Consider the following 27,144-nt stretch of genomic DNA (forward strand, 5'->3'; position numbering starts at 1 on the left):
CGCAAAACCCCCAATCTGCTTTGGCCAACTGGGGGTTTGAGAAAATACACCAGAGAATAAACAGAAGCACTGGTCCAGTACTTAACATTTACTTTACGTTAAAGAAAAGCTAAAGAGTTAGTGGCAGCTGTAGCACATATTTAGGTTTCAGCAAGGAGATAAAAAGCTAAACAGATAAGCCCTGTGCCTGAGTATGTGGGTCAAAAACACAGTACATATACAGCTAGTGGTGGTATGTTTATCCATTTAAATATTTTGTTGTTTTTTTCTTAAGGCCCCCTACTGGCATCGGGGCCACAAGAACATATACATTTCAACTGAACATGTTACAAAAAAACAACAGTTTTTTAGTTACTAGGGCTGTAATCAAACAAATACTCCCAAGATAACAATACTTGGTCAATGGGCAGGAGCTGAAAATTGTTTAGTAATATTTTAAAAATAGAACAAAAACATTCATTTATTTACTCAAATCACAAAAAGAGTTTTAAATAACCTGCAATCTTTGCAGGATAATTCAATTGAGATTTAACTGGGTAATATAAAGCAGTATGCTTGTCTCAACTTAAGGTGGTCCTGATGCCAAAAACAAAACAATGAAAAGGTTAAGTTTGTGTATTTTAGAAATTGAATAACTTTGTTTTAAAGAATCTTTGCTCTATGTTCACTTCTCAAGGTTAGGATTGATAATTCAAAGTATTTTAGATTTTGAACAAGACGAATAATGCAGTTAGGTGTAGGAGGCCACTTTAAACTTTAAATGTAAGCAGACAAAGTTGGCAATTTGAGCTACAAATGTTTTGGGAGAATCTTCAGTCAAGCCTTGCTTTGGAAGTGTGCCACCCCCAAATGAAATTGTATTTACGCCTCAAATCCTTTGGCCATTCGTGAATTTACACTCTTGATCTCTCTGGGTCTATTTGCTGTCATGACTCAACTAACTCAGAGTTACTGTTGCTCTGTTTACTTGGGTAACAATAATGGATTATTGCTTGAGATGTCAAACATCACCTCCTACCATATTGCATCCAGTAGATGGCCTCGTTGGGCCTGCTGTGCCTGCTGGCCACAAGTTCAGCGCAGGACATATGGGGAATACATTTTTAGTACGACTTTTGATTTAACACTTTTGTGGTATTTGCATTATATAAAGTAAATAACTAAGAAAGTTTTTACAATTTTGCTTCCTTCATAAAATATGACAAATATAGTGAAACACATGGGTTTCCAACATTGGAGAAAAAATTAACTCGAGAAAAAAAACTTCAACCAGCTGGTCACGTTTCACAGCTTCAATTATTCGGAGTGCAAGCGTTACGGGGTTTAGATTCGAGTTGCGTGGCTTTACCCTTACAATCTCCTTGGATGGAGAAGTTGTGGCAGGGGACGTGGACCACAGCAGCAGGCAGCAGCAGCTGAGCGGAGAGAGAGGAGAGCGCGCATGAATAACGCTCGTGGAGAGATCAGAGTCATTTCCGTCACTCTCCGCCGGCCGCAGTCACGTCGCGGTGCTGCAGTCCCGCTGAATGTCGCACAAACAAGGATGCATCCCGGCGAAACAAAATGGAAAGCCAGTAAGGACCGAAAAAAACACCTGAGGACCGTGGCGTCTTGGAGAGCTTTCCACAGAGCAGAGCGCAGACAGGGTGAGCGCCTTCCCTGGCATCGAGATACAAACTGGATAAATGTCGGTTTCGATTTTCAGCTTATTGATTTTTTTTTTAGCACTTTGTTGAATTTTTGAATTCAAACATATTTTATAAGCCGACCCAGGACGCCTGAGCGTTTCAGGAGCTGTCCATTCTCACGCAGCAAGGCGCACGCTGTCTTAAGAAAAAAAAAAAAAAAAAGCCTCAGGATGAACAACTAAAACTGCCCCTGAATTTCAAGGACGTCCAACAAGGGATCAGACTGCTAGAGATGATTTAGGTGGGTGGTCAGAACGAGTGGCTTTTTTTTTTTTTTTTTGAAAGGGGTCAGAAGCTGCTGTGCTGCGTTAACAGGAATAGCCATGCGCATTAACCCACATGTAAGGAAAAACGCATGAGGATTATAGGACCAAACATTAATGACACAATTTAACATGTTTTAATCTCCAATCATTACTTTTTTTTATCATTGTCTGTCTTAAAATGAACTGTTATAATTTTGAATGGTTAAAATTGCTCTACATCTCAAAACTTTTTGCTTGATTAAAAAAAAGAAAAGAAAACAGATTTTAAAAAATGGCACATATTATTAGGGGTGGATCCACATCATTACAGTGCCTAATATAACTACAGGGAACGCCTTGAAAATCATTAAACAAATCAGATAAATGCGGTGCAGAAACCATCAATAGAAGTCATTGATGTGGTGGTATATAAGGCTAATGATTGGCAAAACCGCTGTTGACTGGGAAGCTCAAGGGCAGTGTGCTGTGGAACTTTTGCTGCATGTAATTACAGGGTGCAAAAAAGAACATTAACTGAAGGATACACTTTTCGTTTTTGTTTCAGATTTTTGCATGAAAACCTCTTCTGACTGGGAGTCTGGATGCAAACAACAGCTGGGAAATTCCTCCCCCTCTACACACTAGAATGTCGACCGTCTGCGCTTCTGCTGCTTTTACTGCTGCTGCGGGAATCAGTGGACCGGGGATTTTTGCAAAGGAAATTTCCGAAGAGAAAAGTTTAAAAAATTTATAGCTGCACTTGCACAAAAATGTTTTTTGTGACGAGCAGCCAGTGGATGACCCAGTCCAAGAGAGAGCTGGTACCCAGACAGTTTGTATCTCCACCATCTGCGTAAAAAACACTGCTGCAGGTTGGGGATGTGATGGGGTGATTGCTAACATCCCCATTCGCCCACCCTCCCTCTCACTGCACTAGCGCTGCGATTACAAACAATGGATCAGAATTTCTCAACAGTACGAGACGGCAAGCAGCTCACGCCAGAGAGGGACTCGTCCAAGCGAGTCTTGACAGGATGCTTTCTCTCCCTGCTTATCTTCACCACACTGCTTGGCAACACCCTGGTGTGTGCAGCTGTCACCAAGTTCCGACACCTGAGGTCGAAGGTCACCAACTTCTTTGTAATYTCGCTGGCCATCTCGGACCTTCTGGTGGCCATCTTGGTGATGCCATGGAAGGCAGCCACAGAGATCATGGGGTTTTGGCCATTTGGGGCATTCTGCAATGTGTGGGTAGCATTTGACATCATGTGTTCCACTGCCTCTATCTTGAACCTGTGTGTTATTAGTGTTGATCGTTACTGGGCCATCTCCAGCCCGTTCCGCTATGAACGCAAAATGACCCCGAAAGTGGCGTGCCTGATGATCAGTGTAGCATGGACCCTCTCTGTACTCATCTCCTTCATTCCTGTTCAGCTAGACTGGCACAAAGCTGAGGAGACCACCAGCTATGCAGAGCTAAATGGAACATACCCCAGTGAACTGCCCCCTGATAACTGTGATTCTAGCCTTAATAGGACGTACGCCATCTCATCCTCCCTCATCAGTTTCTATATCCCTGTAGCAATCATGCTTGTCACCTACACCCGGATCTACCGCATTGCCCAGAAACAAATACGGAGAATATCTGCCCTGGAACGTGCAGCAGAGAATGCCAAAAACCGACATAGCAGTATGGGGAACAGCTCAAACATAGAGAGCGAGAGCTCATTCAAAATGTCGTTCAAACGAGAAACCAAAGTCCTAAAGACGCTCTCGGTCATCATGGGTGTGTTTGTGTGCTGCTGGTTGCCCTTTTTCATCCTGAACTGCATGGTTCCCTTCTGCGAACCAAACCTGCCAGATGGGTCAGCAGACTTCTTCTGTATCAGCTCTACCACTTTCGATGTGTTTGTGTGGTTTGGCTGGGCAAACTCCTCTCTCAACCCCATCATCTATGCCTTCAATGCAGATTTCCGCAAGGCCTTCTCCATACTCCTGGGTTGCCACCGGTTGTGCCCGGGGAGCAACACCATCGAGATCGTCAGCATTAACAACAACATGGCAGCCCCCGCGCCCAACCCTAACTCTCAGTATCAGCCCAAGAGCCACATCCCAAAGGAAGGGAACAACTCTGCAAGCTATGTGATTCCTCACAGCATCCAGTGTCAGGAGGACGAGTTRCAGAGGAAAGATGGATGTGGAGGCGAGATTGAGGCAGGAATAGTAAACAACGCCTTGGAGAAACCCTCCCCGGCCATTTCTGGGAATTTAGACAGTGATACMGAGGTAACCCTGGAAAAGATCAATCCCATCACACAGAACGGGCAACACAAAGCTGTGTCATGTTGAGGATACCTTTGCARAGATGGATCAAAACTCATGGAGGACCATAAAACAAACATCCGGGACAAGGATCTCCAAGAATATGCCTGATAGAAAAAAAAAATGTGACAGGACTCTGGACTGTCAATAAAAACCCACATAGAAAAACCTACAGAATGTCAAAAAGTAAAGGCACTTTATCCGGGATATAACTATCTGCAAAATACTTTCAGCATTTGAGGAKGAAATCCTTTTATTTGATGATAAATGTTGATAACATGTATATTAAAGCAGAAAAACAGTGCACATGCATACATCTTTGAAATATCTCCTTGGATGTATACATCTGCTCACGTGTACTGTACAGCTCAGCATTGACACTACTCTGGAAGGACTTAAACACATTATATTCAGCAGAGGAAAATGTAGTATTAGAGAAATATCATGTAGGTAGGTGCTTTGTAGGTGTTACATGAAAGAAAGAGCAATGTGGATTAAACAGGTGCAGTAAAATTAGTTGCTTGTTACTTTTTTGCTCAACTCTTCAGTATCTTAGCAATGGCAGTTTTATTGCAAAATGTACATCTGTATTGCAGTGGTTATTTATTTAACTATTTAAATTTCTGTACATGCCAAAGTAACTTTTCTATAAGTCAAGCCTAAAAAGCTCTATTTGAATCCAATTTTGGGTTTAAGGTTATGATGTAAAATGTCCAGATGATGTGCAGTCAGAGAAAGAGAGACAAGGAAGTTTTSAAAATACTGAAATGTTTTATTTTTCATCTCCTGTATCCTTTTTCTGGACAAATTGTCTTTCCTAAAACCATCCTGCCTTTCTTTTCTACATCCTCCTCCTCTTGTTTGCTTTATTTCCTCCCCTGCTGCTTATTAAGCAGTCATTTATTCTTTTCTCATCTTCATTTTCCTGTTCTWGTTTGCTCAGTCTGACAATCCCATTCTCCTTCACGATGCCCCTTTTTCTCATTTTGTCAACAGTCTTCTTTTTTTGCACCTGCGCATCAACTCTTTCAATGTTTGTGTTCTTGTCTGCACTCTCCTCAGAGTCTCCTTTGGCAATCATCCATTTTAACTACTGCTTCTGCCCACTTTGAGTGGTACTGATGGTTTTTCACTTGGCAAATACATCTGGTTCACATAAAGAAAATTTAATGAAATTAAATACTCATTGCACTCATACAGAGAAGCCAGGGATACAAGTTCACTAAGCTGAAACACATGACACTTAGTGACCTTTTGCAAACTTGCAGATATCAGATTTGTAAATTGCTCACGCTGGGAGCCATACTGTGCTGTAGTGGTGATGTGGAGCATGCAGTGTGACAGAGTCGTTTAGTTTTGCAGAGGTGAAGTCACAGACGGTGCACCGTGATGTGGATTTGCCCTGAGCTGTCGGACATGTTTTGTGTCTTTGCACAGCTGCACTTAGAAAACACTCCCAAATTAGGACTAATTAGGAATAAATATTTCACAGGAGCAAAACATTAAGTTCTTATTATAGAATAATATTCCAGATGCTGCTGATAAGAATGCAGCTGCCCTAGGAAGAAGTTGTATTTTCATTTATTTTCCATAATTGTGATCAGATGTAGTTCTTCCTGAACAACCAGATCTTAACTAAYCTGATTTGTAAACAAAAATGTTCTGACAATAGGCCATCACAGGTCACATGAAATTTACAGATGGGGAGCTGAAATGACCAACAGAGTTTTGGTTTCAATCTGAATTTCACTSTAATGGTCAAAAACCTGAGCCACACTTCTCTGGATATATCTTTACGAAACAGGTATTTTTTCCTGCCATTTCATCAAACTTCGAAATGTGATGCAATCTTRAGCAGGGTTTAGGGTTGTACTAAATATTTTCAAAAGCAGTGGTATTTCTTGTTTTTTCTAGATTACAAGTTTCCCTTAGAGCAAAACTTGTTTAACATGTTCTTGTTTTTATATTTTAGAATTTGTTTTATGACACAAAGAATTGAATGTAAGCTGACTGAGGACAAACTAAGACAGATTTCAAAATGTTTCCATTGTCTGAAGAGCTTCTCACAGATCAAATAGTTCTTAATTGTTGAATGTTTTGACCATATATTTTTTACCACAACATTAAAATTAGACTTAAACCTAAAATGTTAAATTATTTAAGAATCTCCTCTTGAATAAAGAACTTATTCTTTATATCTAGTTTGTATTAAATATATTCGGCAGTCCAGTCAAAGTTTTCTCCAGCTCTTTTTGAAGTTGCTGGGGAAGGAGCCCTCACGCTGACACTGCATGCAGATCATTCACCGCATATTGTTTGTGCCCATGATGGCGTAAAACTGTTGCACATCAGAGAAAGGAAGAACCGATCCAATACAAGGCAATTGGTCTTGAATAAAGCATTTGATTTTCCTGCGTTGGAAAATCCAATGCTATCTGGATGGCACCAAAGCGAGGGGGGAAAGCTTTTAGCTCAATATGTTGCTTGGCTTGTGTCACAAAAGCACCTCATTGTCCTCCCGGCTTCTCTGTAGCCTCTCGTGCTCTGCTCCATCAGGTTAGGATTTGATGTTTCAGACTCAATTTGGATTAGCACCCTCTCTCATGTTGAGAGTGGCAACAGTGAAACAAAGTGCCGTGAAATGTGAACGATCCCTTATAGTTTCTTTTACAAACAATCATCCATAGCATGCTCACTCAGCACTAGTTAATTTTTTTCTCTGTAATTATCTCAAAAYGCATCCCGGCCACAACAAGCGATAAAACATGACGTGTGTGCAATCCATCAGAACCGGACATGAAAGAAAACTGCCTTGGGGTGGGCTTTTCCTCAAACCCCTCCCTCTCCCTTCMCTCCCAGCAGCTCCTTCTTTCTCTGTCTCTTTCTCTAGACTGCCTCTGTCGACTTGATGAGCGTTCATGATGTTAACAAATACTAGATTTACAGTTCAGCAACCAGAGCTGACTGCTTTCTTATTTTGTAATTTAAATTAAAGCGCCAAATCAAAGCCCTAAATCAAAGCTTGACTGGTTAATTTACCTGTATTTATACTGTCTCTTTCTTCTTCTTTTTTTTTGCCAAAGTTCTCATGTCTGGTTGAATGTGGATGTACTTTTAGCATATGCTGTGACATAACCAGTGTTTTATACGCTGAACGTTGGGGTATGTGGGGACTCTTGATGACACTAAGATTAATTTGCCATTTCTTGTGACGTCTTTTTATACACGCCGTTGGTAAACTTATAATGGTTTACTGAAACCTTCATTTGAAATGATCTTTGCTGTTTTATGACTCTGTATTACCCCACTCCTCCCCCCAGCCCTCTTCACGAGCCTTCACCTTGTCAGCTTTGTGAATCATCTCTCCAGCTTGCCCTGTTTTGATTTTGGAGAACGCCAATGTCAGTGCAAAACTCCCAGAAGCAAAATGTTTTGCTTGATGTGGAGCATTTCCTCTGGGAGACCCTACAAGTTCCTTTGAGGGAGCTATGGCTGTGGTGACAGTCCATAGTCTCTCCATCAGTGTTCTAGCAGTGACGAATGACAACTTTAGCAAATCTGACAGTGCAGAATCTCTCTGTGTCCTCCTAAAACGAGTGGCCAGGCGCTGCAAGTAAGGAGCCATTTTAGCAATGATGTTTCACCTCATTTAACTGTCTGACTTAATGACAGAGTCCCTACCTCAACCTCAGTCAGCAAGTTTCATGTAAAAAAAAAAAAAATACAAAAAACTATTTAAACAGTTAATGGCAGTAATAAGGGTTGGGGTTTGCAGGGATAGAGTATTGTACAATGATGTTCAAAATGTAGTTGTGATGAACACAAGTGCTTTCTATCTTTCAGAATCCTTAATGTGTGTAGCAGACTTACATGCTGTATGTTTTCTCAAGTGTGGGATTAAAATCTACGATAACATGCAAAGTTCACTGAGAATTTGTGTATTAACTTACATGTTTTTGGTGTTGATCCATGAAAGTGATGTCAAAGATTATAACCCTGAGAAATATTTAGTTTACAGTTTGTACAAAGACAAAAAAACAAATGTGCCCTTCTTGTAAAATAAACATGTATGTWTGTTCTTTTTTCATTTGCTTTTGATGTGTTGTTTTTTTTCCAGTTTTTTTGGGCAGTATACCTTTGACTCTCAGTGGGTCTTGGATGGTAATGCCACAGCAGAAGATCGATAGAAATTGATTTTAAATGGTGACGCATATTTTTTTCCAGCTCCCAAAGCGTGGTGTCCTTGCTGCCTTTAGTCTGCATTTACATAACCTGATGGTCAATTCACAGCTGACTCGACCTCTTCCTCTTCCTCTTCTCTCTCCCATCCTTTATGCCTGATTAGCAAACCTAAATTTGGGTGCAAACAAAGGCAAAGTTTAACATAGGGTGGCATCTTTACTCAGTGCCTCTTAATGTTGACAAATTTTAAGAGGCATTAACTTTTTAAAGTAGCTCATACATAATACTTGTCATTGAATTTGCTTCTCAAATCTAAACCAGTTAACTTAGAGTTTTGTCAACATRAGCATAAACATTTTGAAACTAGATTAAATTTGTGTTCATATAATCGTGATCCTTTATGGATTAGATGTGTTTCAGCAACTAGATTCTCTTTGGAAATCAAAGTTATGCCACAATTCAGGATTATGGATGGGCCACTTGTTAGTGCAGAATAACAATTGGTAGAATTTGGTAGAGTTTACTGAACAGATTTGGATTCCRTGCACTTATYTGGCATTAAACTTTAACACAAAAAAATTCAATATGTTTGAGGTTAAAAAGTTTTGCAATRCAATTTCAGGAAGCATGAACTGTTGTCTGTCAGACCAGTTATGATGTGTTTTTGRTATCATTTCCATGTTGGATCACCCGATTTTGTCTAAGCTGACCAAAACAGTAGAACTAAGGAAAAGCTGGAAAATCTCCCAATTTGAAAACTGGCAACGCCTTGGACACACTTTGGTGTGTTCAGGTTTAAATCAGGTATAAACCAGGTTTAKAAACCATAAACCTGATTTTGGAAATGATAAGCAGGCTGACAGTAAATTTCTGCAAACACCTCAACCTCTATCCCTTTGAAAATGTCTAAAGCAATATCATTGCCCAAAAACAAAAAAGAATTGAATGTAGTTCAATTCTTGGCAGTTCAATTCTGCCAAGAATTGAACTGCCAAGAATTGGCACTGAACTGCCAAGAATTGAACTGCAGAATTGAACTACATCAATTCTGCCAAGAGAAGTTGCCAAATATTCAACAGAACAACATGTTTTTGTATGGCATTGCTACAAAAAGAKGTGGTTGTGGTGTAAGTTAATAATGGCCATCTACCAAATCTTACTTGGKGGGATTTGTTTATATTTGATCCTATGAGTTTAGCTTAGATCATGTGTGGATTACAGAAAAAAAAAAACTACAATAAATTTAAACCTGCGCACACAATTGTTGTTTTTGAAATTYGTAGAAATAATCATTAAGTAATCAAATGCATGCTCAGTGGCCCAGAAATTACATTCATGCTCATGGTACCTACATAAACTTCTGAATCATTTATATATTTTAAAGAATTGTAATATGCAAAAGAATTAACAGTTGAAGAAACTGTGGAACAGTGGAAACAGTGATCAATAATATATCATCATCTAGCTTGGTCAGAAGTTGTGTCGTCAGCATTAAACCTGAAGGCAGGACTTAACATAAATCAATAYGACTTCCTTTGAAAGCCTTGACAAAATCTGTGACCTGTAAGTCAAACTGTCTTGTAGAATCATGAGAAAGGTGGAAATCTACTCTGAGCAGACTAACATGCTGCTCCTCTGTATTTAAATCAAATATATATACATGTTTTATGGCTATGGTTCCCAAACTGTGGCACAAAAAACCACTGGTGATACTTTGGTAGCGTTTGTAAWATTCAGGAGAAATTGTGGGCTCAGCTATTCACAAGCTAAGTGTGAGGAAAACTAGTAATACTGTACCACTAATAAGCCAAACAGTGATATTAATACCGTAATACATGCCTAGTTAGCAAAAAAGGGAAGAGCAGCAAACAATATTTTAAGTAATATTATAAGTATGCACTACTTTGTGTCGGTCAGTYACACTAAATCCCAGTAAAACACTCTGAAGTTTATGGCTACAAGGTTGTAAAATTGTGAAAAGGTGAAGCAGTCATGTGGTGGGGATTTTGCAAAAATATTTGATATCGTTAGTGAAAATGGCTGGCCTGGAATTTCCTACAAAATTATACAAACCTACAGTAAAACCATGAAACACACACCTAGTCTGCAGTTGTTTCACTTGATCACATACATCAACTGGGTGAAAGGAATAATAAGAATAAGAATAATTATTAGAGTAGAATATTTATAATAGAGTTTTGAAGCTCAATCATCTTTCAGTTAGTTGAGTTTGAGTTTGCTGAGTAAATACACCAAGCTAAGCTTAAATTAGCCAAATATGCTACCTTTAATGAGAAACAACATGTTAACAAGAAGAGAAAAAAATCACATAAGGAATCTTAATAATTTACTTTCTGACACACATCAGGCCTTGCATTGATATTTAACCTATTTCAGTCTAAAAGGTACTGATGAACAGCAGTGGGGTCACAGTGGAAATACTGTCAAGGTTAATGATAGACTGCAGGCAGCAGAATGCAACTCAGTGTTGCTTTTATGTGTGTATGTGAGCGAGCTGGACATGCATGCATGGAGTAATGTGCTTATGTAACAGCAGCTTCACTCATTCAGCTCCTTTGCTCATTCGTAACTTATCAGAGGCAGGAGGCAGTTTTTCTCGCTCCCTCTCTGAAACCCAGAGAAATTTTCCACATGGATCAAGCTGCAAAAAAATCTAAATGCAGAGAATCGTATTATCTTTATATGTCAGGATGCATTATTCCAARCTCTGCACAAATATGCAGTTTGCTAAATAATTCTGYTGATATTTATAAGAAATAATTAAGACAGTTCAGCATTATGTGCCAAATATGTATGTCTTGACTTTGTGTTAAGTATTTTTTTCTAACCCACAGTTAAAAGAATGTGAAAAAAAAGACTTACAGTATATTTACAAACACAAATAAGAGAGGATATAAAAGCAGACAAGTTTTAGTGTGTTAGATATAATCTAGTTGCACTGACAACAAAACTAACTGAAGAAAATTGAAAGGCAAAAGTATGAAATAACAATTGTTCAGACTTTGCAGAGAAGAGAGAGCTTTGGTATTGCCWTWAGACAYTTGCATAAAAACCATTTACCATTTACATTTACTTTCTTTATGCCAGATGATTCAAACATACCCAGAAAAATGAGCGACAGTGTACAGCTATATAGGCCATTCATGCTATATTGCGATTGAGATGGAATCTTGTGTATTTATAATGACTTCATTTTATGTCATGCTTTTTCATTTGCTTGTTAATTTTAATGTGGGGTATTATTCAAAATCGACTTTTTGAGATTTGTGTCATGTTATAATCATCGATAACATACCTGGAGCATTGCCTTGCATGTTCATGCATGTTTGAAAAATCCTTGAATTTCCCTTGACAGCCATTCAGGGAAACCTAAATACTCTATTTTAACAGAGTCCTTCCTTGGACTTTCAGTCTCCAAGATGAGTTTCCCACGCACAGAACACCCTCCCAACCCCGACAGCTCCTCCACTCAGCTCCTCCAGACTAGCCAGCAACAATTAGCAAACACCTGGCAGAACTGCAAGTCTGCTGAGCTCATTACACAAACTACTTCTGAGTCCAACGCTCCTAAGAACTGTTGTACATGGCAGAATGGAAAAAGCATTGTTGTGATAATGTGCTGTTGGAAAGAACAGGAGCTTCTTAAAGAGACAGACGCCAATTTCAAGACCTCAAACTGTAAATTAAAATTTCTGCTACATTATGTTTGATATATGCATATTTATCAAAAATATGGTTACTACAAAATAGCACCATGTGTCTGGAACCTACATGAAGCCATCCCTTTAAAGCCTTATTGGAGCAAAAAAAAGAAACTTCACTCTTCCCAGTGTTATCTTAAGTGTTTTTTTCATGCCATGACAACACAATATGTCTGCTGTGAAAGCTATTATAGCTACAGTAATAGGGGGCTGTTATTGTCCATGTCATACCGTCATCTCTTCACCACCTCATTGATGTGCTCTGTGTGTTTTGGAGAGGTTACTGTCGGATCCAAAATGGCGCAATGAAACTCAGCTGTTTGTTTGGTTGCATTTGGCCCAAAACTTGAACCAATCACCTAAGGGTGACTGCGTCCAGCCTCAGAGATAGAGCAAGGCCACCGGATAGAGCTTGGAGTAAAACTAATACACCAACTGCAATGAGGCACACACACATGTGCACCAGGCTAAGGTAGCAGGTGCTGAACCATATTGTGGATAAACTGCTTTGGCCCAAATATCCATTCGTCCATCTAACTGTAATTGCATCGAGGTCCTTGGTGCATTAATTAGGCGCCTAGTTGTGTTCTGTGGTGTACAAGCCTTTTTTTGTGTGTTTTTGTCAGAGTTAGCAGCAGAGTCCCGTATCAGCCCTACAACCCCTTTTYCTGTGCACTGAAACAACAGATTGAGTTGAAGTGTCACAAGGATGGTAGTAGAAAGTCCTCAGGCCGCATTTCCTCAGATGCCAGTATACYATTCCAGGAGACACTTTCTGAAGTAGGAAAAGAATTTGAAGAGGGAATAGCCTTGTTTGTCCCAACCTTCCAGACACTGAAAGTTATCTACATTGGCTCTGGGCCAAATCTAGATGAGCATTTGGCTCCGGCCTGTAAACAGGCCTGGCCCATTACCAGAATGATCTGGATTACAGATCTGGGCTAGAGAGGTGATCCACAAGTGCTACAACAACACTGCACTTGACTCTGATGAAATTCTTTTTTCATTCAGATCTGAACCGGATCAGAGGTTTTTTGCCGATGCCAGGCAGAATCATGATTCTATGCGAACACAACCTCTGACTATCAAGGGGATCTGGTGATTTGTAAATGAGTTGGGTCCAGATCTGAATGCTGTCTCAGTAGCCCAATAGCTSGTCAGGATTTCATCTGAGAGGGTTACATTTTTTTTCTCTAGGATTCTCAGAAGCACATGAGACGCCTCGGTGGACTTTCCTTTCCACAAAATGCTAAAAACTTGAATTAGTAAATAACAGCATTGTCTGACACTTACCACCAACGGGACTTGTGTCCTATTTTATCCATGTTATTTCATCTTTGTGTTTAATTAAATGCTGTTTCGTCTCAGTTTAATGGATTGTGTCTTTGGACTGTACCTCTCAGAGGCTTTCTGACAGCAACTTCAGTCATTAATCAAGTGGTTGTGCTCAGCACTGAGGGGCCGTGTGATTTGTTCAGGGTTGTTCAGCCTCCTGGCTCTCGTGCTATCATGGAGCACTGAAGTTATTTTAATGGCATCGCTATGCTTAAAAATGTCATATTGAGATATCACAACTGCTTAAATTGAATTGGTTCGAGTAAAAATATTAATTATTTTGAGGTTTTAAATAAAAGATCTCTATCCTGGGAGAAGACCTTGTCTGTCATTGTTTTGATTTCTGCTGATGAGATAAAGTTCTAGATGATCCTAAATGTTGCCTTTCTCACTGCCTTCTCAGTCAGTTTTCATTTTTTATGTGGTTATAATTTGCTACAGCTGGTTTCAACTGCAGCTGGACCAGACATATTTTTTTGCTGGCATCTTGTTTTTGTTTACTATAAATGTTACCAAAAGCAAAATTCAATTATGAGCACAAGAGCACAGCCCTGTCAGTGAAAGTGTGATTTACTAGCTTTTACATCTACRCAATGTGACCATGAAAATTGCRCTTTTAGACATAAAATTAGATAATTCCACCATTACTGATATTTAAAGACTCCCTGGTAACCAACCTGGTCTTCTTAGCCATTCTGCCTTGTATTTTCTCCACCTGAATAAAACCAAGACTTTTCTTTTGATCTTTTTTTATTCCTTTTCTGAAGCTAATCTTCCTTTTCTCACCTGTCTGAAATCAGTGGGATGGCTCCCTCCCTCTCACTGCCTTTTCCTGAGTCACACAGAAAAATACATGTGTAATATTAGCTCAAGGTGAAATTAGATTACATATTTTAGGATTTTACATATATTAAGATATATTTTCAAATAAAAAAAATACAAAATAAGGCTTGTGAGTGACATGTTTGCTCCACTGCCAAATTAGAGGAATAATTGAGAATGGCTGGAGTATTTAAACAAAATTATCCAAGCAGAAATATAAATTCTATGGAAACTAATAAAAATACAAATGTATTAATATTATAAAAGTACTACTTTAAAATAGACTGGGTTCTTTAAGGGATTTCAGGGTAAAACATCCTGGTGAATGAGTCTGCAATTTATATTTTCCATTATATTTTTTACTTATGTTAATTAGAGATGGACAAATCAGGCTTTTACAGGGTGATAATGATTGTGGGTCTTCTGAAGGTGGGAACTTTGAATCCAAAAAAATTGAGGAATTACAACAACATTCCCATTTTTGCAKAAAAATATGTTCCTCACCACTCTTTTATTTTTAGTGAACTCARTAGWGCAACAAAGTATATGCTTTTAGTTGATGCTCTCATAGACCGAAAATAGTGGGAGTTCTTAGTTCTTGTGCATTTAATAAAATGCATAAAAGACAGAAGATTTTAAATGCTAGTAATCACTGACTAGAGCTGATAGAAAAGGGAAGAAAGACAATTCTAAGTTATTGATGACTCATTGGTGCATCTGTAGAAACCTATAATCTAAATCTGTGCATAAGTAAACACAGGTATATGAATACTTGATCATTTTTAAGCTCTGTGTCCTAAAATTCCATTTTATATCATAGTGATTTAAAGTGATAAATAATTATAGCATCTTCCAGGTACCAATTTGGCACTTGAGTGATTCCCTACAGGAACACTCATTACTAAAACAGTTTTGTGCCAGGTGCAAATCATTAGAAAATCCATCTATCTTTTGTGATCCTCCCTCCTCTTTCAGACCTATTTAATCCCCAGACTGCCACTCACCACCTGCTCCCAGCACACATACATCTATGTAAAGCATTATTAAATAGAACTAGAAAAAACGTTAAATATGTACACCTTTAATGAAAAGATACTTTCAGTTACACTTCATTTTGTAATTTTATATTCTAGCTGCGTTGTTCACATTCGACTTAACATGTTAGTGAAACCCAATTTTTTGTAGAAAACAGTTAATTTCAATCTTAAAAGTATTCGGATCTTAATGGCACCTCATGTCCTGGTGCCATGTTGGTGCTAAAAAAAAACTGTCTTGGTGCAAGAAAGACAGGAACTTATTTCAATAAAGTGAGAGGCAAACTTTTTTTACAGTGAATATTTTATTCATGAAGTCAAGCTTCTCACTTTGCTGTTCTTATGCATGCACCACACTGACTTTAATGCGTATGCAATCCCTGTTTTTCAATTCGTCAAATTCATCATGTTTATAGTCTACTAACATACAAGTAATCTATTCAAAATAAAATGCTATTCATATTTTGGTTAATTTAATKCATGTTTCCATGGCCTAAGGTAACCACACAGAAAAATAGAGGATTTAAATAGAAAAAAAGATAATAGATGAAAACAAAAACACCTCAAGATAATTGTCATGGTCAGACAAAAATCTTGTTTCTACAAAAGTAGAACAGAAAAAAGTCTTTGTTATATGTCGGCCCATTAGTGTTTGACCAAAGTCAGACGCTGTTTTTGATACTTTAACTTAAATTAACACAATAATAACAAAATACTAAAAAGGAAAAAAACAGCTTTTGCTTGACATCAACAATATAAAAAAAATCTATGGATAAMAAGACCTTGATAAATAATCTCATAGAAAGCAGAGATRSAGAATTRCATAAATCTTTTTACAGGCCTGATCTCCATCTTTTTAATTCAATAGTGCTGACTCTGCACAGCCATTCTGTTGGTATCAGTTTCAGTTAATGTTCTCTTTGTTATGAATTGTACGTTAGTCAGCACTGCAAAAAGTCCCACCACCTTGTTCTTAATGAACAAAGACAGACGATGTGTCAAGTTAAGAAAAACAAAGGAAAGAAAGAAATAAAACTTCACMCAAGAAGCATGAAATAATTCTGGCAGCACCTTACAGAAGTGGGGAAGATTAGCTTAGTTTAAAACAAATTATCATCAAAACAATAACCATCACAGACAAACCCTGTATTTTACTGCTTGTCTTATATATATATGTGCATTTATTATGAAAAACTTTGAATTTTATAGACCCTCTTCATAATTTAAATAATATAAAAATAAACTATGGGTGTAGCTGTGTCTTTACTAAACTCTCAGTATATGTGGGGTGGGAGTGGATCAGGAGAAAGGGGTTTGTCATGTAACTGGTGCATTACATGTAAAATAAAGATTATTTCAGTTTCAGATGATCAGCACTTTCATTCAGGTGAGTATTTGTTTTTTTTCCTCAAGAGCAATAACAGAAATAGACTGCATGAAGTAATTATTTAAAACAGTCCACACCAAACTACTGYAAGAATGGCTGGTACTCACGTCCAAGAGGTTGATAACCCACATGTTTGTAGACAGAGTTAGGATTTCCAGAAAGTACAGTGGCCAGAAAAGCAGTGGAGTCAAAGAGATGGACATAYGGCAAGCTCTTTGTTGAGACRGTAAAAGATCTGATTCAGGGCAGCGAATGTGGACTGAAAAGTCAAATGTCTTTTGATTGACCCCAACCACATTTACTGTATATTACATTCAGACATCCATACATGTCTTTAAGTGAAGACATCATCCATCCATCCATCCATCCATCCATCCATCCATCCATCCATCCATCCATCCATCCATCCATCCATCCATCCATCCATCCATCCATCCATCCATNATCCATCCATCCATCCATCCATCCATCCATCCATCCATCCATCCATCCATCCATCCATCCATCCATCCATCCATCCATCCATCCATCCATCCATCGGTGTTAGCTCTAAAATGCTAATATTGCTGCTCATCACAAGAAACATGTTGGTAAAATTAAAAAATTACAATAAGCCTGAATCTGACGGGTATGAACAGTTTTTTTGCTTACATGTACATGTACTTACTCTGAATTACACACAAGCAAAAATAATCACATTGTGATTTTCAAAAATTATATCTGAGTTTTAAAAAGATCTCAGATCTTCACATGACAAAGTGCCCTTTACATGCTGTTGAAAGTTAAATGTTTATGAATAYACCGAAGGAAAGGYATTGAACAACAATGATATACGACACACTACTGCAAAAAGCAWYTCATTATTCTGAGGGAAAAAAAATAACACGGCCATCTCTCTGTTTGCTCAGGGTCTCGTTTATGTTCCAGAAAGTTTTTTGTCCTGTTGAACCTGTAAGACCAATACACAACTTTGTCAAAATGAGAGCCGTTATGTTTGTGGGAAAGAAAAGATTGCATTCTGACATAAAGCACTATTTCATCCATGAATACATTTCTGCTTTGGGGCAGGGGCGGTTTGCCATTATTGATGGAACTATCACTTCTGATCAACACAAGCAAGGAACAACGAAGCCACAACAGGATGAGAAGAAACAGATACTGTGTGGAAACAGCCAAGTGAAATCCTGAGCTTAATCCAACAGACAAGTTTCAGAAGGATCTGAGGTCACCAGCTAATGCAATAACTTCTCAACAAGTATAAGAAGAATGGGATAAAATTCATCTGAATTATGCAGCACAGCTCAGCAGCTTTTCTCAGCTTTCTTTCCTCTGGCTTCTGTCTTTTGTTTGTGACCACAGCAAGCAGCTATTTTTCTGTGATACATTTTAAAAAGCTTAGACCCGTTTAACACCTTACAGCAGGAAGACACAGGAGGAAATAAGCTGAGGCTCTAAAGTGGGCTATTTAGTGGTGAAAAGCCACATGTTCCCTTCAGGAGCAGATAAAGACCACTTCACATCTACAAGAATCATGAATATTGGTCAGAGGCCCCTAAGCAACTGCTGCCTCAGCAGTTGATCAAATTAATTAAAAAGCTGAACAAGTACCAGTGTTTTTTGCAGCAAGGAAAATACCTTTTTCCTTCTTTTTTTTTAGACGCGCGTTGATTTTGCCTGTCTGCAATTTGCACAGTCGAGATTTTTAAGCAACATTAAAGCCAAAACGGGTGTAATCATGTCACAGACTCTGATCCAGGTCTTCCTCTTCCCTCCTAAAATCTAGGGCTACATATGTTCCCACCTCTGCTGACTCTATTCTTACTCATGAACTGGAATCACGCCTCTTTCTCTGTGTGTTTCTCATAAGGTGGCACCAACTGCCACCTCGATTACGCACGTCACCGGGCGAGTCGGAACTGCTTCACAGCTTCGCACTGATACTCTTAGGATTTCAAGATTTTATATTCACGTCTGAAGTGCTTTCAACTTGAATTAAAGATGAGTTCTGTCTCCTTCTGGATTAATTGATGTGAGTCTATATGCAGTATTGACTCAAATGTGCACGGCAGCTGCCATGATAATAARATATGATTGTTTACATTTAGTGAGTGTGGTTTTAGGGATTCAAAATGAATAGAAAAACAAATGTTAAATCATATTTGCTGTTGCATAGTGATGGGATTTGATAAGACAAAGAGCTTAGTTCTATTGAAAAAAAAAATATGCTACCCAGCTTTGATGTGCACCAAATTCACTTCAAAAGTAGTAATTCTGAAAAACTGTTTTTGATTTGCAGCAGGTAACTTTGCTACTAAATAGAAGGGGAAAAGGTGTCTAATCCCTCTGAAGGCCATGTTTAAGCTAACACCTGCAGTGAAAAGTCAGTTTGACAAAGGAAACAAAAAGTAGATTTGCTAATTCTGCAGCTCACTTTTCCTGCAACAATTAAATTATTTTATGAACACATATTCAGACTAATTCAGGTCCAACAATCAAAAGGGGTTCTTATATTGTTTTTGAAAATGAAAAAGAATTAACTGTGAACCTTACCAAATCAAAATCAGTTTGAGGGAACACTTTAATTTGAATGCTATTACTGAGAGAGAAATACTCTTAGTCAGTTGTTAGCTTAGCTGTTTTTAACATCAATTAAACAAAGTCAGAGGAACACAGACATGAAAGAAGACATTCAAAATAAGTCTGCAGTTCATTCAGGCTGCAAGAAAAGATGAGACAGTTTTATGAAGCCATTCTGCATCAGATAACATGGAGGCACAGCAAAGTAATTTAATTCACTTCAGTTTGTTTATTTACTGATTTGCAACAAAGACATTTTACAAAGCCAATAGATCCAATTTAGGGAAATATATGGTGAGCTCAGTTCAATATTGTTGACAGAGAGTCAATTACAAGACGCATAGTGGAGTTACTTTAAGTTCTTCATTTTTCTAAAGGCTTAGGTTTTAATACTATTTTACTTTAGTAAACTGGAGTAGAGATGTTCAACTTTATTTGATTTAGTCTCAACATGTTTTTGTCTAAGAGGCATAAATAACAGGACATTAACTTCTGTCTGGTTGATAAGGAAAAGGCGAACATTTGTTCACTTAAAGACATGTATGGATGTCTGAATGTGGCATAAATGTGGTTGAGGTTGATCAAATGGACTTAAAGACTCACATTCAACATTGTTGTATCTGTAGGCTAAATTTGCTGTGTTAAGGCTACAGTCATATTTTCAAGTTCTTATTTTTCTAAACTAAAGACAGATGACTAACTCACCCTACATCRCCATAAGAAAGATGTCTGTGGCCATCCAGTACTTACATACTTATCTGAAGGATTTCAATTGAAGACGTTCTCATTAYATATTTAATTTTGTTCATGATGCAGTCACATGAACCATTCATAGCATCTACCTGCATTTAAAAAGATATACTAAAATACAGATGTCTGCATGTGAAACAMACATTCATGCAGATCTTAACACATCACACCATTATGTTATCTGACCTAGATAGAAAGCATAAAAATGTATGAAAGGCGTTCATTCATTCATTTATTGCCTATTTTACATGACTGCAAACAAGCTGCTAAACTACTATGACTGATACCAAAAGTATGTGACCACACTTTTTGTGTTTTATGTTTGAAACTTCTGCTTTGTCAAATATTCCTGACAACTATAACAGGAAATGGTTCTGCCTTAGATTCTGCTTATTAAAATTAAGCGTTTTCTGTTATAATATGGCGACTTTAAAATTGTGGCCTTTTTGCCTCCTTTATGCTTAGTACAGCTTATATTTAGCCTGAGATGATGGATTACAGTGAAACCATGAACAGATTATATATTTCGCAGTGTGCATGTGTACTGTATGAATTTATCTTTTGCATTGTAAGTGCTTACTGTGTTACTTTGTGCAACTGCTGCTATTCATCTGGTTCTGAACAGCGCTGTGTTCGTTATGTTCACAGTGAACACCTGTCTTCTTCTTGCTTTTGAGTTTTTGATGTAATTTATACCCAACTCTCCTGGGGTTTAGCTTTTGTACTATATGCAGRCTGCATATGGCTGCTATAATGAGTTTAGAAAAGCTTTTTTTACTGCTTCCTTAGATTACCATAAACTCTTAATGCTATTACATAATAGTTCCTGAAGACTGAAGAATTTTGAAACAGAGGTCCACATTCAAATCTATTTTTTTCTGTTAATTGCAAAGTTAAGTTAGATATAATATACTAAACAATGGATTTAATTAGAGCCTCTTTTTCAGGGGGTCCATACAAGCTTTTCTCTCCCTTTGTCACGTTTCTGCCTTTGATCAATGGAACCACTAACAAACCAGACAGTTGAACAGTGAGCAGTATTTCGAATTAATTAAAACTTTTTCAATATTTTACATCTTCAAATTCAACTGGCTGAATTGTCCCAGGAAAACTTAATGCAACTCAGCAATTTGTTTTGCTTTTTAAAAGCAACACATAGCCTTAAAAATATTTTTCTGCCAATAAAGAATGTTGTTGTTTTGAAATGTAACATCCATCCATTTTCTCGCACCCTTGTCCCTTAGTGGGGTTGGGAGGGTTGCTGGTGCTAATCTCCAGCTAACGTTCCGGGTGAGGTCACCCTGGACAGGTGGCCAGTCTGAGGCAGGGCAACACAGAGACACACAGGACAAACAACCATGCACACACACACACTAACACCTAGGGGCAATTTGGAGAGGCCAGTAAACCGGACTGTCATGTTTTTGGACTGTGGGAGGAAACCAGAATACCCGGAGAAAACCCATGCATGCACAGGGAGAACATGCAAACTCCATGCAGAAAGACCAGGGCTGGGAATCGAACCCAGAACCTTCTTGCTGCAAGGCAACAGCTCTACCAACTGCGCCACTGTGCAGCCCATGAAATGTAACATTGGGGATCATGATGGTGTTAAAGTAAATTAGGTTTGACTGACATAATGTTTGTTTCAGTCTTTCTTATAACAACTTTTGTCACTATTTTCACATGRCATTTRCTTCCTATAACACATGACGTTTTTAATAAATCYCCATTTCTTTGCTATAGGACAAACTCACTATAAGACAAATATAATTTTSTTGTTCTYTTCAATAAATACTCTACTTGAAGTCCCTAAATAAAAAATAAGTCCAAACAACAAATTTATTCACAGTTYAAGTGCTKTTAAAATAGATTGTAACACTTTATCTGGAAACTAACTGCTTTCATCTGTCCAAAGATAAAATATCATTGTGTAGCAATAGTTACTGATGTCCTATAGAGGCCATATAGCTGCTTAACAAGATTAAAATGTTGTAATTTTCTTCAAGACAAACAATCCGAGGGGTCACTTTTGGGGAAGAAAAAGTCTTGGTGATTTATTATCTCAGAGACTTTGGTTCCCTACACAGGCAGTGGCCTATATTTGCAGGCTTYCACTCTTACAATTTTTTGTAAACGTGGGAGACATTTGCCCTAAATTTGTAAGGTGGATRTGTTGTGACAGTTGAGCCGGATGCCCCTGTTCTGCCAAGAGTTATTACCATATCAACAGAAAACGTAACCAAAAAACATCTTGATTCGAAATATTATTGATAAGCCGTTTGAGTAACTTCAACAGAATCTGGTTGGTTGTCAGATTTAGGATTAAGAAAGTGAAGCTGCTAAGATTAGTTTTCTTAAACCAGTTAGACTAAAGTAAATTTTTTTATTTTTGCAGACCACTTTTATGGATATTTTCACACCCCTATATCTCGTAAAGTTCAGGATCTGGTTTTTTGCTCGGACCTGGACACTTGCTTTCTCGATTGCCAATCTGTTCTTAGTGAATTTGCTGGTATGCTGAGAGTTATTGAAGTTTTAGCTTTSATTTGTTTTATTATGTGGTCTCCTGTTTTCTTCAGGGACCCTCTGATACCCKTTAGTATTCATGGTGGATTCTATTATGTCGAGCTGGCCAAGTTCTGTTGCAACATCTTGGGGTCTACTGTCAAATGTAACTTGCTTGGATGACCAGACCTGGGCATGTTGGAAGTTGTTTTTAATTTTCTTCACTTGTAGGCTGTTTTCCCAACAGGGGAGTGGTTGATTTAAAATTCTTTTGAGACCTCTTTGAATCTTTTATCAGACCYCAAGGTTGCAACAGTCCTCTTAGACAGCTCTTTCAAACTTGCCATGATGGTGGTAACTCGCAAGCAATCAACATCTGAGGTTTAAACAGTGGAAATGTAGTTTCAATGCACGTAGTGATGTTCTGCACAWGCTCCTCATGTGACACAGCAACGCTTCATTAGAGTGGTAATAAATATGGGGGTTGTCCTGCTTTTTTTAATTACATTTACTGAAAATTTTAAAAGCTCATCTCTCCAGTTTTTATTGTTTATTCAAGCCACCTTTTCAGTATTGTTACAATTCAWAAAGAAATACACATTTTTAACCTTCCTGTAGTCAAAGCTCGATGCTCGAGAAGAGCAAGGCAGATRTCATGGTTGGATGACAAGAGAAGTGATGTGGGTCAGATTGAATCCTTCAGTCTGACCTCTTCAGTGTAAAAAACTCACGTGGGGTCCATTCGACCCCTCCTGGGACTAGGGGAGGGTTAAATATGAAAAACAGAGGCTTTCAATGGCCTTGATCATTTCTGAATTGTGACATTGATACACTTGAACCATTGCATTACTTTGACCATTTAAAGCCTGTAACTACATCTTTAGTTCTATAGCTTTAGCCAATAAAGGCTGCAAATGAGAAAATCTCAAGAAGATTCTAATTAGACAGCTGAACATTATTTGGGTTTCATCAGATCAAGCAAGAATATGTTATATAACATAACATAAATAAAATTTGATGAGTGCATGAAGTTCTATTTTCACAACTGTATCAAAAGAAACTGAGGAGTTTGCATGGAATGTCAACATGTTTTTGCTTTRACATTGTGCTTTTTTGCAAGCGGTCTATAATTTGCAAACAACAATCAATGCTTCCTTTGGACAGTGTTGGAACAGACAACAGACCCAGAAAAACATGCTTTGACAGACCAGGATTTCTGTTGTGAACATTTGTGGTGCCATTTAAGRCGTATTCACACYAGACATATTTGGTCTGCTTTAAATGGACCAGAGTTAGTTTCCTTCATTGGTCTGGACCTTTTGTGCAGGTGTGAATACAGTTAAACGATCCCTGGTGTGGAGCAAGCAGCTGGACTGAGGGCCCCTATTTGAGGTGGTATCAGACCCTCTGAATCACCAATTTTTATTTTCATCTTCTTCCCCTGAGTCTCTAATTGTAATTTTGCTGCGTGCTTTGCTGTGCATATGTTCTTGTCTTTATACCCTGCTGGGAATTTTAATCAGAATTCAAAGCAACCACTGAGACCATCTGCAACCTTGCAGAAAAATCTGAGGTCAACATAGATAAGAGGGCCTTYGATAYATTTCATTGCCCCAAATTTTTGAATTATATTAAAGTTAGGGGAATGGGGAAGGTTAAGGGATGATTTTTTTATTGCAAAACAGAAAATGAACAAGAGTTTAATGGATAGCCTTACTGCAGCGGGATGACAGAAAAGAAAATTATTAGTGACAGTTCATTGCCTTACTTACTGAGGTGTTTATGGTGCCTGCTGAGTTTAAAATCCTGCATGACAATGACTGACTCCTTCCTGTACAAGCCTGTTTTAGTTATGGCAAATTGGTTCCGACAACCTTCATCTTCTCTGTATGGACACAAAGATTGTGAAACCACATTACCAACATATTTCATTGCATGTCGAAGTTATCGAATACCATCAGGAGCCACATCAAACAGATGTTCCAACCTATTTTATAGTCTGTAATCCCATATATAAATATCACAGAGGTCATACATATATGATGTCCTGTATTATTTTCATATTTTGCACAAATTTATGGACGCTTTATTTTTTTTAATAAAGCATACCTGACTATATTTATCCAAAACAGCAAATGATTCTAAGAAGAAATATTTTAAACCATGTGTCTTTGACCTCAGTTTTTAAACTTAGCAAAGTATTGGTATTTCTGAAAGGGTCTGAAATGACATTTTTCATTTAATCTAGATCAATCTGATTAGATTGATCTAGGGATCAGTCTAATCAGTGGCTAAATGCCAAAGTAAGAATCCTGCATCATAAGGTGAATTTCAGAATGTGAATATTTTTATGTAAAAACAATCTCTTCCAYACCCAAATCTTAAGCTTTCTCTAAATCTGAACAAAGCAAATGCATAAAGTATATGTTAAAACAATAGTTTTTTTTTTAACAATAGGGATGATTGTTGTGGGATTTATTAGGGCATTGTTAGTGAGAAATTTGTAAATTATTAGAAGTCTAATAAACGTGAAAGTGGAAAAGAATAGTTCATCTTTGCTATTGTACCTCTCTCCCAAAATGTATTCTTTCACCTAAACCCCAACTGTCTATGCAGTTTAATAAAGTGCTTGTTACTAGGCAACATTATCCATGTTTTCTTTTGTTTTGCCGTAATAGAATCAAATCTTCAATGTGTAATTTTAAGGTGCCACCTGTATAGAAAGTAAATGGGATATTAAAGAAGTGATGTATAGAGGGATTGACAGGTTAGGGGAGAAAAGAAGATAAATGGAGCCTCCTACTAAACCTGAGCCATACTGATCTCATCCCAGGATTGTTTTAAGTAGTCCTGCTGTGCTGTCTTCATAATGACTATCTCAGCTGTCAAAACATCTTCTACTAAACCCCTTCTTTTAATTAGATGCCTCCATTTCAACATATGGGATATGTGTGATGTGTGTTAATCATGAGGAACTGCTTAATGTGGAAGGACTTTGTAGTCAGAGGGCTATCATGAATATAAGGAATTGCATTTAGATTAATGTTTGATGTTTTGAGTAACAGTCTGATTAATAATTCGTACTCCTGCTAAGACTTCATTATGTTCATTCTTTACAAAAAAGTTTAGGATTAATTGGGTTTCTCCTCACTCCAGTGCATCTACATTCTTCCTATTATGTGTTGATTCTCTGAAACCCTTAGGCGTGTCTTAAAAATCAGTTTTATGTTTGTCATGAAGTGCAGCAAAACTCAAGATACTGCATACGGACTGGGTTGCATATTACATTCAACTCAGTTTTTCTTATATAGCACTCAATTAATACAAATTTGACCTCACAAGCTAAATCCTTATAAATCATATCAATCCAGTATATTCAAGTACAATCCAATAATTTCGCATTCAATTTTAAGTTCAAACTATCTRTTACAGATAATACCATGTCTATGACCTTGTAGCTTCAAAATGGCTCAGAAAACAAATGAGTATTTGTCACACTTTATGCCATTTATTTTCTCAAGACTAATGAGGTTATATCCCATTTGCAAGTAGAGAAACCTTCATACTAATACTTTTAAAATGTATAGTTGAAGTTTTATTCTTGTTTGATTGTTTGATTCTTGATTCTTGAATTCTTGAATTCAAGAATTCAAGAATCCTTGATTCTTCAAAAATACTGAAAAAGATATCTCTTGAAATAATCCCAGTACTCAAAAAGCTTGATTACTTTTAAACTACATTTTTATAGTAATTATATTACCGGAAAAACAACATAGAAAAAAGAATATTGTAAGTAGGTTAAAAATGGACTGTAACTATTTTGGGTCTCCACATAAACCCTTGTTTGTAAAATGGTTTGATCAAGCAGGCTTCGCTCCAGTACCTGTATGCTACAATCAGACCATTACAGATTTTCTTCACAAGCTTAACTAAAATATACAAACTCAAATCTGTAACTGAGAGCCTCAGAAATCAACAGGAATCATAACATCTTTGTAAATTATTTTCCCCTCGGCTTTATTGAGCTTCCCACCAGATAACAGAGTGTTATTTAAGTGGAAGTGATTAAGCCTGATTGATGAGGCTGTAAGGAGTCTGGGAGGAAGCGTAGGGGGCTGATTTAGGCTCAAAGCATCCTTGCTGTGCTTGATTTAATTCCCAGTGGAGAGATTATCCAGCAGCAATGTTTCTACTGAATTACTTTACTTTTCACTACAGCCCTATCACAGGAATTTATATTGACCCTGGCAGTGGTGGCTCCTGAGGGAGGAAGGAGTCTTCAGTTAAACAGGTGGATTGTGGAGTTTTAGGAAACACAGTAAGAGCGTGGAAAAATAGATTAAAGTTGACAAAATAGCAGTGGTGTTTATTCCTTGACAGCAAATTACCAGTAACTTTTAAGACTGTAGCTGATTGCTAATCTGTTTCTGTGTCCTTGTGTGTCCCAGTGATTTACACACAGGTACTCCAGTGCATATACATTCTTCCTATTATGTGTTGATTCTCTGAAACCCTTAGGCGTGTCTTAAAAATCAGTTTTATGTTTGTCATGAAGTGCAGCAAAACTCAAGA

The 27,144-nt window shown here is 37.7% G+C and overlaps 1 protein-coding gene across 2 annotated transcripts; it reads left to right on the forward strand.

The window, feature by feature from the left end:
- The first annotated feature begins 805 nt into the window (after positions 1-805).
- Positions 806-8,181, forward strand: drd1b (dopamine receptor D1b). 2 transcript variants are annotated; one of them, XM_008426951.2, is made up of 2 exons: positions 806-1,646; positions 2,499-8,181. In XM_008426951.2, exon 2 carries the CDS (start codon positions 2,888-2,890, stop codon positions 4,280-4,282), a length of 1,395 nt encoding a protein of 464 aa, XP_008425173.1. In that variant the 5' UTR covers positions 806-1,646; positions 2,499-2,887; the 3' UTR covers positions 4,283-8,181. The 2 variants fall into 2 exon arrangements, with proteins under 2 accessions (XP_008425173.1, XP_008425172.1); XM_008426950.2 differs by lacking the exon at positions 806-1,646 and adding an exon at positions 1,654-1,929.
- Positions 8,182-27,144: the final 18,963 nt, after the last annotated feature.

This window comes from Poecilia reticulata, linkage group LG14 (genome assembly GCF_000633615.1).
Source record: "Poecilia reticulata strain Guanapo linkage group LG14, Guppy_female_1.0+MT, whole genome shotgun sequence".
Taxonomy (NCBI): Eukaryota; Metazoa; Chordata; class Actinopteri; order Cyprinodontiformes; family Poeciliidae; genus Poecilia; species Poecilia reticulata.